Source organism: Harmonia axyridis, chromosome 3, assembly GCF_914767665.1.
Source record: "Harmonia axyridis chromosome 3, icHarAxyr1.1, whole genome shotgun sequence".
In the NCBI taxonomy this organism is placed as follows: domain Eukaryota; kingdom Metazoa; phylum Arthropoda; class Insecta; order Coleoptera; family Coccinellidae; genus Harmonia; species Harmonia axyridis.
In genome coordinates this window covers 18,900,171-18,914,842 of record NC_059503.1, presented here as the reverse complement: position 1 = coordinate 18,914,842, position 14,672 = coordinate 18,900,171, and the positions used below count along the sequence as shown (strand labels likewise).

The 14,672-nt window shown below is 33.6% G+C and overlaps 1 protein-coding gene across 1 annotated transcript in view; it reads left to right on the top strand.

Moving 5' to 3' along the window:
* Window positions 1–14,672, top strand: part of LOC123674627 (lachesin) — a 250,357-nt gene that overhangs the window by 227,030 nt on the left and 8,655 nt on the right. The window contains exon 7 of the mRNA XM_045609564.1: window positions 7,610–7,758. Within this exon, the coding sequence (XP_045465520.1) occupies window positions 7,610–7,758 (149 nt within the window). The remainder of the gene's footprint in view (window positions 1–7,609; window positions 7,759–14,672) is intronic.

Genomic DNA, 14,672 nt, shown 5'->3' with positions numbered 1-14,672 from the left:
CCAAGGGAACAAAATTAATGTGAAGCGAGTATACAAGCCAACAGAAATCCTTATATAGGTATACATTTGAAAGCGGTTCATCCTCAATAACAGTTAAATAGAAGGAGTGCTAATTAGAGGTATAAATTATAAGGACAAGATGAGAAAAGATCAATGAAATAATAAGAAATAAATTATGTCTCAGAAATTAATTCTTATCTATTTATATTTATATTTTAGTCGGTGTTTGTCCGGTATATGTCCACATTCAATGAGTGTTCGGCTTTTGTCATTACTCTCACTAACACATAAATTTCTGATCTGATATTTATGTTTTTCGGGATACTTTGTCGGTTGAAGACTTGGGATTTCAAATCAACCCAAAAAAAAGTCACAAGATGTTCAAACGGTTCAGCAAGTAAGCTAACAGAAGTCTTAATTTTTAAATCGTGATGAAAACTCGTTGATATCTGTACAGGGTGGGCAAATAAGCGAGGTAAGCGGCTATATCTCAGGATCCACTCATCGTAAAGACTAGCATTAAAAAATTTTACTACTAAAGTGTTCAAGAAAATACACTGGAAATTGTTTTGAAGTTCATACCTCTACCGCTAGGGGGCGTAATAGCTACCGTCCAGTAGAAAAATGAATTTTACTCGAAAATGTGTCATATGAAATTGAAGAAAAAATATCATCGCTGTAATCCTTGGAAAATTTTCTATCTTTTTGAATAGTCACTTTCGATTTTACGACATCAAATAAGTGTAGGTGAAAAGGAAAAATCTGACTGATTGAAATGCCTGTAACTTCAGTTTGGCTCAACATTTCTGAGCAAATGAGATCTCGTCTGAAAGATAATATCGTGTTGATTGAGGACAAAATATACTCATGATAAATTTGTTTTTGCTGCTTTCGATAGGGGGCGCTAAGTCAGAAGTTCATTGTTTTGTTCGTTTTACTCCGAAATTTCAAATGTAATGATAGGATTTTCTTAACAGAAACAGAAGTTCCATCAAATTTGCATGAAAAAACCTGAAGGTCGCAAAGCGATAGTTTCAGGTGTTCTGGAGTTATGGCCGAAATAAGATATTCTTCAACTGATGCACTGCGAAAAACCAAATTGTCTCTTTAGGTTCTGACAAAAACAGAAATCCCATCAAATTCACTGCTCAGAATCATTAACACGTTGTTCACAATGTCGATCAACTCGATCAACTTCAAAATAATTTTATGAACTTTTTTGATTTTTTCGTCGGTGACAGCCTCTTTTGGGCGTCCACTGCGTTCGCCGTCTTCGGTGCTCATTTCACCACGTTTAAACTTGGCATACCAATCGATAATGGTTGATTTTCCTGGTGCAGACCCCGGAAACTCTTCATCAAGCCAATATTCTGCTTCAACTGTATTTTTTTCCTTCAAAGAGCAATATTTTATCAGCACACGATTTTTTTTTACATCTTTTTTCAAATAGCTACACTCAAAACGCAATATCTCACAAACTAATGTTCGGACTGCTGTCAAATTTTGACACTTATTGTTTGAAGTTTGGTACTTACTAAAAATCATATGGATTTAATACCAGCACCGCCATCTGTGCATCAGACCGGGGACTTTTCAATTGGCCTAATATACACCGTGATGATTTAGATTGGTACTCTTTTATCTCGTGAAGGTTGAATCAAATTCATTTTCCTCAAATCGTTGGATTCATGGAATGAATTATGAAAAATTTTTTACTCATTGCAAATTTTTGCCGGACAGATTCGAATTTTAGGCTGGATTCCATTATGATGAATCCTTGAATCGAACCTCATCATTTCAGACCATTCCTCACTGAAAATTCTTAAACAGGCATCGTGACGAAATGATGAAGAGATCGGATCTGAAACGAGCTCTCAAAAATGTTCCAAACTTTACGTGCTCACTGTATATCACTAATTCCATCATTACTCAAACTGGCACTTCAAGCAGATAGAAACATACTTATCGGAAAAGAAGAATAATGTATTACTTTCTTTCGCAAAAACTTCAAAAGACTTCGAACAATCAAAAAGGAGAAATGAAATTCCTTCATCTCAAGTCAAACACAGCAATAATTAAATGAAAACATTCACTCAAACGATCATTGTTGCTTCTGAAGGGAAAGCCAATTGAACTGAAGTTTCCTGGAACTTTTGTGAAATTACAAATAAGAACCAAGATAAGAGAAAAGCTCTTGTGAAATTCTCGTTATCCTTATATAGAACGTTTTAACTCGATCAATTGATGTAGGATATTATTTCCTATTCGAGAATTTTTCCTATTCAGAGAAGTTTATTCTGTTATATGACCTATATAAAAGCATATTGAAATAGCAACCAGAAGGAATTTATTCCCTTGAAAATTATTCGTGAAAATAACATTTTGATAACCAACAGAAGATGCTTAGGCATCTTCTGGAAAATAAACTTAGTAGGCAGAGGAGTTCAGCAAAAACGCCGATAACATTCTACTGCCTTGGTCCTTTGATAGCTTATCCCACTAGAATAACCGTCAAAAACCAATATGGTATTGCTCTAAAAGTGTCTTTAGATGTGGTCCACGTAGTTTTGGCAGACTAACTGGATGGTTGCTTCGCTCGACTTCGTCCAAAATACCATGTCATTTTTAGAAAAATGAATAATAATTAAATATAAAAATCCGGATATATTGAGGTTCTTCGCCCTCCCCAAGTTAGCACAGAGTCCGCTTGTTGGATAACTTGACAGAGTCATCCCACAGCACCCCCAAACAGCCTGTAGAAGTTTCACTAAGTTCGGATTTTTTTTCCAGCAGACCCCACTTTTTTTGCTCTACTGAGCTATACTGAGTCTACTGGAGAAGAAAATATTTATGATTGAACCTTAAGGAATTGAATCTATTGTAGAATTTTATATTTTCACTCAAAAATTTCAATTCGAACCATTCTTTTTTAAAAGTTACTGTAATAACTCAACAACTCACAACTGTTCTGTGGTCTCAAAAAGCCCCATCAATGAGCAACAATCAAAAAGCCTGACATATATTCAGCGCTCTCCTCGAATGTTTTAGAACCGTTCCGTAAATAAAAGTTCTTTCATGGGAATATTGTATCATTTTATTGATTGATTCGACTATGTAGATTACGAAAATGATTGCAGGTGGGCGATCAGTACATTATTTCATAAATTATAGGCAAAAATCTGAAATTTTCAAAGATAAAGTTCATAATAATATTTCCGAAGCTGCCACTTCGTCTGGACGTGGGCCACGCACTTGAAACCTCTCTTTGTTTTAGAGAGTAACTTGAAGTTTGAAAAACACTGTATTTGAGGGGTCTGTGATCAATAATTGTGCCATAATTTCGTAAAATTTTCCATACCTAACCCTTAGAAAATTTTCAAAAACATTAGTTCCTTCATGGGAATGTTGTATCATTTTATTGATTGGTTCGACTATGTAGAGCGTAACTTGAAGTTGGAAAAACGCTTACCGTTATTCATTCCATATTCAATTTCAAAAAATTTTCTATGTGAAAAACAGTTTTCCCAATATGTATCTCTCCACCTGATAAATCATTGAGAATTTTTCCAATCGGTATGCCTACCATTTGAATTGTTAAATCTATCTGATATAAAATGCATCATCAGTCAACATAAACAATGAAAATTTGCTCACAAATATACCGTGAAATGAAATAATTGGCAATGATTTATAGTGAAAGGATATAACGTTCATTCGGAAATTGAATGCCCATGAAGTTTTCGAAAATAACGTATTTCTATGAAATGGAATTATCAATTAACCACACGCAAATCTGCATTTCGTGCTAGTCAAACATTTCAACACCACTGGCCATTTAGTTTTTCCGTAGGTTTCATTTTAGGAAAATATTAAAATTGCCACAAAAGCGTGAGCCCATTTGTAGTTCAAGTAAAGGGTAATTTTTGCTGAATTGCAATCTCGACTCACACATTAAACAATCAGGTTATTAGGCTATTTTGAAATCTTTTTAATTAACTATGAGCATGTTAGAGAATTACAGCGGCATTTCAGGTTACTGCATCAGACTGCACCGAATTTTCATTTAACAATACTGCAACTTCACTTTCAAACTCTGTTACACAAAGAGCACTTCGGTAATTTTTCATGAGTTTTTGTGAAGCGCAGGAAGTGGAACACTTTGGATTGAAAGGGTTATGTGAACCAACCTGTTAGCAGAATAGAACAAGGATTCTATTTAAAATCTCTCCCCTGCAGCACCAGCTTAGTAATGTTCATACTAGAAATGAAGAGAGTAAGATATAAATGAAAATATAAATATTTTGTGATAGTTTATATGATAATAATTCATTGCTGATATCTTCTACTGGTGTTGAGTCATCCCGAGTTCAAATTTTTCGAAATTCCACAGATGACTAGAAAATATGGATTGTTATCGAATTTCTACAATTTTCGACACAAACATCTACTACGGTTTAATGTAAAATTCAAGAAAGCTACACAGCGAAACAATTTTTGTTTGTATTGAAAATGGATTTCGATCCCAATTTACATACAAATTTCCGTCAAGTGAAGAATACATCAATCAATTAGTCTCAAAAAAAAAAAATTTCGACAAAATATTTCCTAAAATTCGAAGTTTGAAAGCCGTAGGACTCTAATGATTTTTGTATATCACATTTCTGTTTAAGATGGAAAAAAATTAACTTTAGACCTTTCTATATGTTATCAACACCTGATGATACCTTGCTTAAGTTATTGCCAATAAATGGTCAGATAGATCTATTTGGGTTCCTTTTCTGCACGTCTGTATTTACTAGAAAAGTCAATATTTAACTCAATTAGTCCAGGGCCTAACAAGTAAAAATAATTTTTTTCTGAAAAATTAGACTTCATTCGTCAACACAATCATCTTCAAGAGTGATCTTCAATACCTTTTCTTTTCGAAATAGCCTTCAACCTAGGCAATCACTTCTTCATTAAAGCCTAATTTCTTACCCTGGAACATTTTTTTGAGGTCTGCAAAAAGCCAGCAATCGCTGAGACCAGATCTTCAAAAAATGCAATTCGTTCAATTTTACCATAATTTTGTCTATTTGAGACAAGGGGCACTATCTTGATAAAATAATTTTTTTCCTTTTGCATTTGAAGACGTTCTTTTTTCATTTCTGCACTGAATAGATCCACTAGCGTTATATAATTATATTCATCTCCCTTTACATCAATTGTTCCACGGTTTTATCTTTGTCAAGATAGCCAATGAATCATGCACGTCCAAAATGCGGATGCCATAACCTTGCCAGCTGATGTTTGATATTTGATGGCTTTGGAAGGTTTTCATCGACTGATTTCAGTTTGTGCTCTCTTTGACTTTGAAATTTTATTATTGGAAGTAATGAAGCAATGATCTGAAATGGCGTTTTGAAGAAAACTCATACAAAAAAAGGAATTTGGATGGCTTTAACAAATCGTTCAATATTTTCTGATTCTGTTTTCATAAAGAAAAGTGCAATCGTCAAATATTTCATCAATTTTGAGTGATTTTTTTTCGCATTAGACATGTAAAAAAAATTTTTGTTAGATTCAGGAAAAATTTCTTTCACAGAAAATCTTATAAATTCAGTACATTCAGAAAAAGAAATTCAATTTGGCAACCGTGAAAAATCCCCAATATTGCAGGATTTCCACAATTTTTATTCAGGCTTCTTCACCTTTTTTGAATTGAACACCCGAATATATTTTTATAAAACCAGAAATCGGTTCTACATAACTGGCCACACTCAATAGAATATTGCTCAGAATTGGCGTTGAACACCCTATATCTCGCTTATGCTTTGAAAACGAGTACCTATAAGGCAAAAATGATTCTCTCAGTGTTATCTTCACGACTGTATATTTTTCTTCAGTTTAGGATGAAATGCCCTGAATATTTAAGATTATACAACTCATGTTCTGATGAACCAATTGAATCCGTAAATTTCCCATAGTGAAGGCGTATTGATAAGTGAATATACTACTTGACGCCGTGGTAAAATCGTTTTGGTGTTTCGCCTCCTGCCATATTGCGATATTATTTTTATAGTAACATAGTCAAGCTCAATGAAACGTCATTGAATTATCAAAATGCAGTGCTTTAGTTACAGTTACTGAAATTGTTCGTTATACATGGTGTCCCGTAAAGACCACGTCAAACCGAGGGAGAATGTAGATCAAAGGATAACCCACCTGCTATGACAAAATTCCCATTATATAAGTCTTACAGTTTTCGAGATATTTTTTTTTGGAATATAATGAATTTTTGCCTCTTTCAATGGTTTTGTCCTTACGGTTGGTACAATTTTACACCTTTTTGGTTAATTTTTTCATTATAATATTGCTGAAGAATGATTTCAACGTTTACATTGAAAACATCCCCCAAACATTTTAAAGGGAGGTTATGAGAAATATTTTTATTGGAAATTTTGGTAGTGGATTATTTTGTTCATGAAGTTTAGCCCATCGTAGTGGAACCAAAATGTACTGAGCTACTGCTGCACATTACACCAATAAATTGTCTATTTTATAGTGATTTCAAAAAGGTATCACACAAGTCATTTGTTATTCAAAGAAAAAAGATATGGCTGTTTTTATCCAAATGGGTAAGTTTCTGACAAAATCAAGTTTGTCAATTCTGTTGAGAAATCTTCGATGTTGCTTCACTCAGTGAACAATGGCAATTGTTTATGTGCGAAAATATTACTCGCACCTCAACGAAATTCAATTTTGCCGGCAAATTTTACGAAAACATCATGCAGATACAGATTTTTTTAATAAGATCATTTGGAGCGACGAGTCTTGCTGTACTTGCTTGTACCAACCGCAAGGACAAAACTATTGAAAGGGGCAAAAATTCATTATTTTCCAAAAAAAAACAAAATATCTCGAAAACTGTAAGACTTTTTTAATGGGAATTTTGTCATAGTAGGTGGGTTATCCTGTATAATAGTAACGAATACCACTCGAGCATACACAACATATTTCGATTAGACGAAACATCACGAGAGCGCAGCTCGAGTGGTGTTTCGCGTTTCGTGAATCGGTGTATAATCGAATATTGTCTATGCTCTTGTGATATTATAACCGAATATTCAAGTAAAATTATGTCGCATTCCTGAAGGAATATTCAAATCCCATAAAATACAACTGAATTCCAATTTTCGTAATTACATCGAACTCAGAAAGAGTAAACTTAATCTGAACAAAAGATCCATGCTGAATTAGAAAGTCCGCACTAATCTAAATTCTCCTCAATTACCCATCTTATAGAAACAACGTGAAAATTCAAATTCCGATCTCGAACAAGAACAAATTAAATAGAGTGAGCGGAACGAAGGCGGATCCAAAGGAAAAAAAACTACAATCCCTTATACGAATTCGGTACGTAATGTCTCTTATAAAATAGAACATCGAACGTTCGGTCTGAAATCGCTGTCGCCGTGTTAAATCCTAGCAAAAAGAAAGGTGAGCCCGTAATTGCTACGGGACTTGGATAGAGCGCAACTTTGTAATGTAAAAGACCGAAAAAGTCGCTTTGATCTGCAATCGGCAAACCATTAAACCTGTGATTGATGTGGTTCACTTTCTGTTGCAGAAGCAAATACACGATAAGGGAGGAGCGAAGCGGATACAAGGTGTTTATGTGGCTGGTCATCAGGTCTTTTTCCCCATCTGATATTGGAACTTACAACTGCGTATCCACGAACTCTCTGGGCAGGGTGGAGGGTACATTGCGGCTTTACGGTAAGTTTTACCCCTTGAGGATAGCTTTGCGGATATCCGGGAAGTGACCGCTCGGGATTACAATGGCAATCCGATGTTATACTCGATGAAAAACTAAATACTCATCCCGATCCGCCTGAGCTGCTGAAAAACATTCAAGGCCAGCTTATCCTCGTTGAAGAAGCCGATAACAATTTGATTACAACGTGAGTTCGAAATAATAAGGCCAGGGTGGTATTTTCGATTCGAATTTTTTATACTTTCGTTTGTATTAAATTCGAATTTGTCATTTTTATACAGGGTGATTCCGAAGGAGACCGTCAGATTTTAGGAGAAGGTTACACTAGTCAAGGCAGTTTCGAAACAATGTTTGGTTTATGGTTGGGGGCCTTTATTGAGAGTCTACAGTGTGATTTGTCTGATTCGACCGATTTTTCTTTTATTCGTAATTTTGTTATAGCTTTATATATATTGATGAAATTTTCAGTGTAGAACAATATAATTTTTTGTTTGTTACAATGATAACCAAATTATATTACAATCTGTAAATCAAAGAACTTTTTTCTGATAATGGAACTTACAACTGCGTATCCACGAACTCTCTGGGCAGGGTGGAGGGTACATTGCGGCTTTACGGTAAGTTTTACCCCTTGAGGATAGCTTTGCGGATATCCGGGAAGTGACCGCTCGGGATTACAATGGCAATCCGATGTTATACTCGATGAAAAACTAAATACTCATCCCGATCCGCCTGAGCTCCTGAAAAACATTCAAGGCCAGCTTATCCTCGTTGAGGAAGCCGATAACAATTTGATTACAACGTGAGCTCGAAATAATGAGGTCAGGGTGGTATTTTCGATTCGAATTTTTTATGCTTTCGTTTTTATTAAATTCGAATTGGTCATTTTTATACAGGGTGATTCCGAAGGAGACCGTCAGATTTTAGGAGAAGTTCACGCTAGTCAAGGCAGTTTCGAAACAATGTTTGGTTCATGGTTGGGGACCTTTATTGGGAGTCTACAGGGTGATTTGTCTGATTCGACCAATTTTTCTCTCATTCATAACTTTGGTATGGATTGATCAATATTGTTGAAATTTTCAGTGTAGAACAATATGATTTTCTACTTTCAATAATTCCAACACTTTCTCAAAAATACAGGGTGAGATTTATGATGAGTTCAGATTAAATTGACAGGTTGAAAAAACACCGTGTACATTCCGTTTTCGAAAATTCGCTACCTGTCAAGTTATGTTTCACTAAACCACTGAAATCTTTTCAAATAATTAAGGAATTTTCCACACGCGTACCTACAAATATCTCTCAGAAGATAAATCTCTTCAAATAAAAACCCGTGAAAAAAAATATAAAAATATCGAAGAAAAACAATTTTGAAGAAATGTCCATTGAAAAAATGCGAACCCGAAAAAAAAAATCAAAAACTATGAGAAACTATGAGAGTTTGCGCTTAAAAAAATATTATATTTACAATCATCCTAGCAATAAATATTCTCAATTCATTATTGAGTTGAGTTTCCGAGAAATTAATTATTGTTTCCTTGATTTTTTCCATTCAAAATTAATGTATAGCGTTCTTGAGAGGATTATTTCGTTTTACCATTTTTGTACCAAGTTTCATGTAAATAGCTGTCATATTTTCTGAGAAAATTTCTAGATAGTGGACAGTCGAATTTTTTTTTGTAAGATGTTTGCATTCTATACATCCCAAAATGGGAGCTTCTCCTCATAGAAAACTCCGATAGCTATTTGCTATAAAGGTATGCTCGAAATAACAAGGCAAGGGTAGTATTTTTTCCAATTCAAATTTTTATATTTTCGTTATTATAAAATTTCAATGAGTTATTCCTCTATAAACCTTTGAATAGATATATCTTTTGATAAACAGGGTTTCCCAATTAAGAGAAACCACCCGGATAATTCTCATATCCATTATTATGATTTGCTAAATTCACTCATCATTTAGATCAGTGGATGGAAAAAATCTAAGAGATATCAATCCATTTTGGTTTAAGGAAATAACTTTCTTCGGAATTAATTTTTTTACTATAGTTTCAATCTTTTAGAATTGATTCGGAGATATATTGATTTCTTTTTTGGAATCCTCTAATAGGTTCGAAGGTTGATCGTAATTGAATGTGTCAATGAACTGTTCAGGTGTTTTATCTTGCATGACAGCGTTATTTCCATAGGCATATTCTTCGTTGATATTCGTGTATATTACTGCTTCACCTCTACCAAATCGAGGCAGGTTTACTGGTACCATTTTGATTTTGGAAGCTAGTTGATCCTTCTTCAATTGGCACCACCAGAGCATATTCGACGAACTTGTAAGATATCGGCAAAAGGATCCTGTTTTACGGTTTTTATTTTTCTTGTTTTTATTTTATGCAAGGCTTCCGTTTAAAGTATGAAAAATTGTCAGAAAATTGAATAATTTTGACATTTTGAAAATATTTGAAATATCTCACTCAAATATGACAACTTGAAATGTTTATTGTAGACATAGAGTGATGAACATTGATATGGGAGTAATCGCAATTTTTACATGTCCCCCCCATGGTTAGATAACATTGCCGGATTGTGATAAATCCATAATTTTACTATATCATTATGAATGTATATTATATTGAATGATATATATTTATTCCAGTGATTTTCAATTAAATAGGCAAATTTGAATATTTGGAATCCGATATTTTTCCTAATTTTCGAATTTATAGTAAGCAGAATATTTATTATTTTCTGTATCTACCTGCTAAAACCCAAGGTTTGGCAACTATTGCTTTCCTAGTGTGATCCGTTGTTTCACGTGTTTTGGCGCGATTGAAGTTTGTTTTCTGAATTTTTGATATATTTAGGTATTCATCTTAATATATGTTGAGTTGATATGAAAATTGATTCCCGCATAAATAAAACATAAAAGTGCGCTCTTTGTGGAGAAACATCATAACGAAATGATGTTCAGAGGACTAGGGCTCAAATAGTATATTGTGCAACAACTGGGGAAACTCCAACTTTTCTCGCGAGTATGGAAGTTTGTGGCACGAGCCTGCAAGGCGAGTGCCGCAAACACACGAGCGAGAAAAGGATTTTCTCCACATGTTGCACACTAAACTTTTCCTACAACTGCAGACATTTCAATAATTCAAGAAATGGACTTGATTCAAATCAAAATGGCCTTCGTTGACAGTATGTGCTAATTTATTGCGTTTCCATAGAAACGACTCAAAAACCCAATTTCATTGGTCTACCAAGCGAGGTGTGGGCAAAGTGCCGTGGGGAATAATGTTTCCCACAGTATGAGCAATACATAGTTTTGAAATTGAATAAGTTGTGAACAATACGCTACTTTCCATAGCAGTTGTTATCTATTCTATTGACATATATTTTATTTTTTCGATATCTGTATTTGTTCTGTAAAATCGTGAAAATAAGTCCGATATTATGATATATTATTATTAATGAAATATAAAGATTTTTTATGCTTTTCATTCATGCATTTGAAGCTTTTTCATTGCATATAATGCGATCTCTAGTCGTATTTCATAGTGCATTGTGTATATATTTATTAGGATATGCAACTATAGCTTGCGCTTTCGCCATTTTGGAATATCGTCAGATAGTTATAGGTAATGAACAATTTATAATTTTTCCATCTCTAATTTTTCGAACCGAACACTCCTTGATGATAAAGCCTTCGTCAAATTCGATTCTGGCCGTCCAGTCGACTTTAGACACCATTACATAGGAAGGACCTAGAAATTTGAATATTCCGTGATGACAAAACAGACGATGTCGAATTTTGGGTGTTTATAAGAATGACAATTTCAACCTTCGGGCAAAGATTCAAGATGATTACATCATCAAAACAGAAAAAAGTCAAAAGAATATGGTAAAAGAAATAGGCACCCAATATGTAGTATTGATAGATAAATCAGAACAATAAAAAATTCAAGAAGAATATAAAAAAAAAAAAGAAATAGCCAATATTTCTGTAATAAATCTATTTTATAGAATAACTATTTCAAGATTCGTGCAAAATTTCGTATTGTTAGCGACTTCTAATATCTAATATTCCAATGACTACAGATCCGACCAAGATTCGAAAATTCAAGCATAATAGAGAAAAAAAAATAAAAGAGGACCAGTGACGGGAAGTTTTGAGTGACTCATCATTGCACCCTCGGAGATCACAGAATTATATAGAGGCATATCTTTATCACTAACTTTTTCATTATTACCCTCCCTAATAGAATACTAACTATAAGTCAAATGCCAAGTTCCTCAATTCTCTCAAGTTTTTCTCGTTTTTCTTTTACTTCCATGTAAAAAGTATCTTCGAAATACTTCCCTTAAAAACGAAATGCCATGTAACTCATGTGTAATACCTTCCACCATTAATTAATATCTAGAGGTCCTTATTTTGAACTAATATTATTTTTCTTCTAGTATGTCAACACACTTCCCAAGAAATAAGTTGTCAATTTCACTCATTCTCATTTCAATCGATCGAAAAGAGAATTCTTTACTGACACTCCATCAAGGAAGTAACAACTGCTGAGGTGTCGACCCTTTGTGTGGGTTTTGGCCTTTCATGGACTATTAGTTATATATGATTGATGATGTTTAGACAGAGTGTGATGGATTCAATTCACTTCGTGGTGTATTTTCGATTCGTCATCCGTTATTGATTAAAGATCACTGCACGTGACGACGATATCAATCTAAACTTTGTCCTTTCGTAACACTTCTTCTTACGTTTTCGCAAAAAAATATCCGACCGATGAAAACGCAGAAAACATTCGTCAATAAAAGTATCTCTGAACCCAAATATTTTTTTTTTTCGTTTATTTCGATCAATTCTTCTTATTGAATTGATATTTCATAAAAACATACAACATAATGACGATAAAAATCTGCGTGATAATTGGTGAAACTTCAAGAAGCATGTTCTCAGGTCTTCTTTTTGTTTAAGGTCCGGAATTTTCATTCCCTTCGCCTCTAATTTCATTTCTCCTATTTTCTGCTGTTGTCTGATCGGAAGGCTTTCCTCCCTACTTCATGTCACTTTTCTTCTATTTAGTTCTTTGAAAGAGGTATTCCCTCTTAACTGTCTTTCTTATTTTGATTTGTATTATCTTTCTTGATTCCTTATTCTAGTGCTCTTTCATCGTCTCTATTGTCTTCTTTCTTTGTTTATTGACTATTTCTTCAATAGTTTCAATTTTCAGTTCTTCTCTGATTTTTTGGTTAGTTATATACCATGGGGCGCCAACTGCTGTTCTTATTACTGAATTTAGCTTACTTTGCAACTGATCATTATTATTGTCTTTCGTATTGTACCAGGTAACTCCTACATACGTAATGCTTGGTATTAGCACTATTTTTATTATCTTCAGCTTGTTTTCTAAAGAAAGTTTACTTTTAGGGTTGAGCAACGGGTACAGTCTGTCGTGCAATTGCCTTGTCTTTTTTTCTGTTTTCTTCTATCTGTTTCTTAAAATTCATTCTTCTATCCAGTATTACTCCCAGATATTTTGCTTCCTTTTTCCATTCTATTGTCTGGTTTTCTATTTTGACGTTTGTTGGTTTCTCTTTCTTTACTGTTGTTCCTCCGAAGTAGATTGCAACTGTTTTCGTCGTATTCACTTTTAATCTCCATTTCTTGAAGTATTCAATCAGTAAGAAGCATTTATTGTGATGGCCATCCTTTATCCGGGTTTATATCCAATCAACTGCAATCGAAGGGGCTTTTTTCCATTATTGTTAGATTCTGGCGGTGTTAATATACGAAACGAGTGCTGGAAGGATTTCATCATTGATGTAGAGCCATCATATTTCCCAAATCTTAAATTCTAAACGGAAATAATGTCACTCAATATACACTGTGTCCGTAAAGTATGGAACAAATTCATTTTTAGCTAAACAGAAATAAGAAATAGTAATAATAAGAAATAATCCTGAAACACGTCGATTTTTGATTTGAGTACCGTATTTTAAAATAATAATCTAATATACAGGGTGAATTACTTTCGAGTAATGACGTCACCGTCGTTTTTTTAAATAAATCACCCCCATTTTGTCCCAATTTTCAGATTACTCTAGCTGAGCTGATTCCAAAAATGTATCACATGTTGATTCCAATTGGTACAAGGTGGACAAAAATACAATAGTTTTGTGTGTGCTCATAAAGTAACGCATAACATTCTTTATTAGTTAAATTAACAATAGTATCAAAAATACTTATTGTCTAGCGGCAATTGGTTTGAATGTAACACCCTGTAGTTTGTTATATTTTTAGATTTATAAAATTGAGCTGTTTCCAAACATGTTTGATACTCGTGGTCTAGCAGGCAGAATATGAGAAAAATTATTTCTTATCAATTCAAAAATGTAACAAACTACAGGGTGTTACATTCGAACCAATTGCCGCTAGACAATAAGTATTTTTGATAATATTGTTAATTCAACTAATAAAGAATGTTACGCGTTAGTTTATGAGCACATACAAAATTTTTTTTTTTTGTCCACCCTGTACCAATTGGAATCAACATGTAATACATTTTTGGAATCAGCTCAGATAGAGTAATTCGAAAATTGAGACAAAATGGAGGTATTTAAAAAAAAAAGATGGTGACGTAATTACACGAAAGTTATTCACTCTGTTTATTATTTATTATTTTAAAATACGGTAAATTAAAATAAAAAATTGACGTGTTTAGAGATTATTTCTTAAAATTGTCTGTTTAGCTAAAAATGAATTTGTTCCATACATTCCGGACACAGTGTTTATATTGGTATATTTTATGAATAAGAAAGAAATGACAGATCGATTTGTGGAATTTGCTGTGTTTTCATTTTATTACATTTTTTGTCGTAACTTCTTGCTGTAATTTATTTTCCATTTATAAAAGTA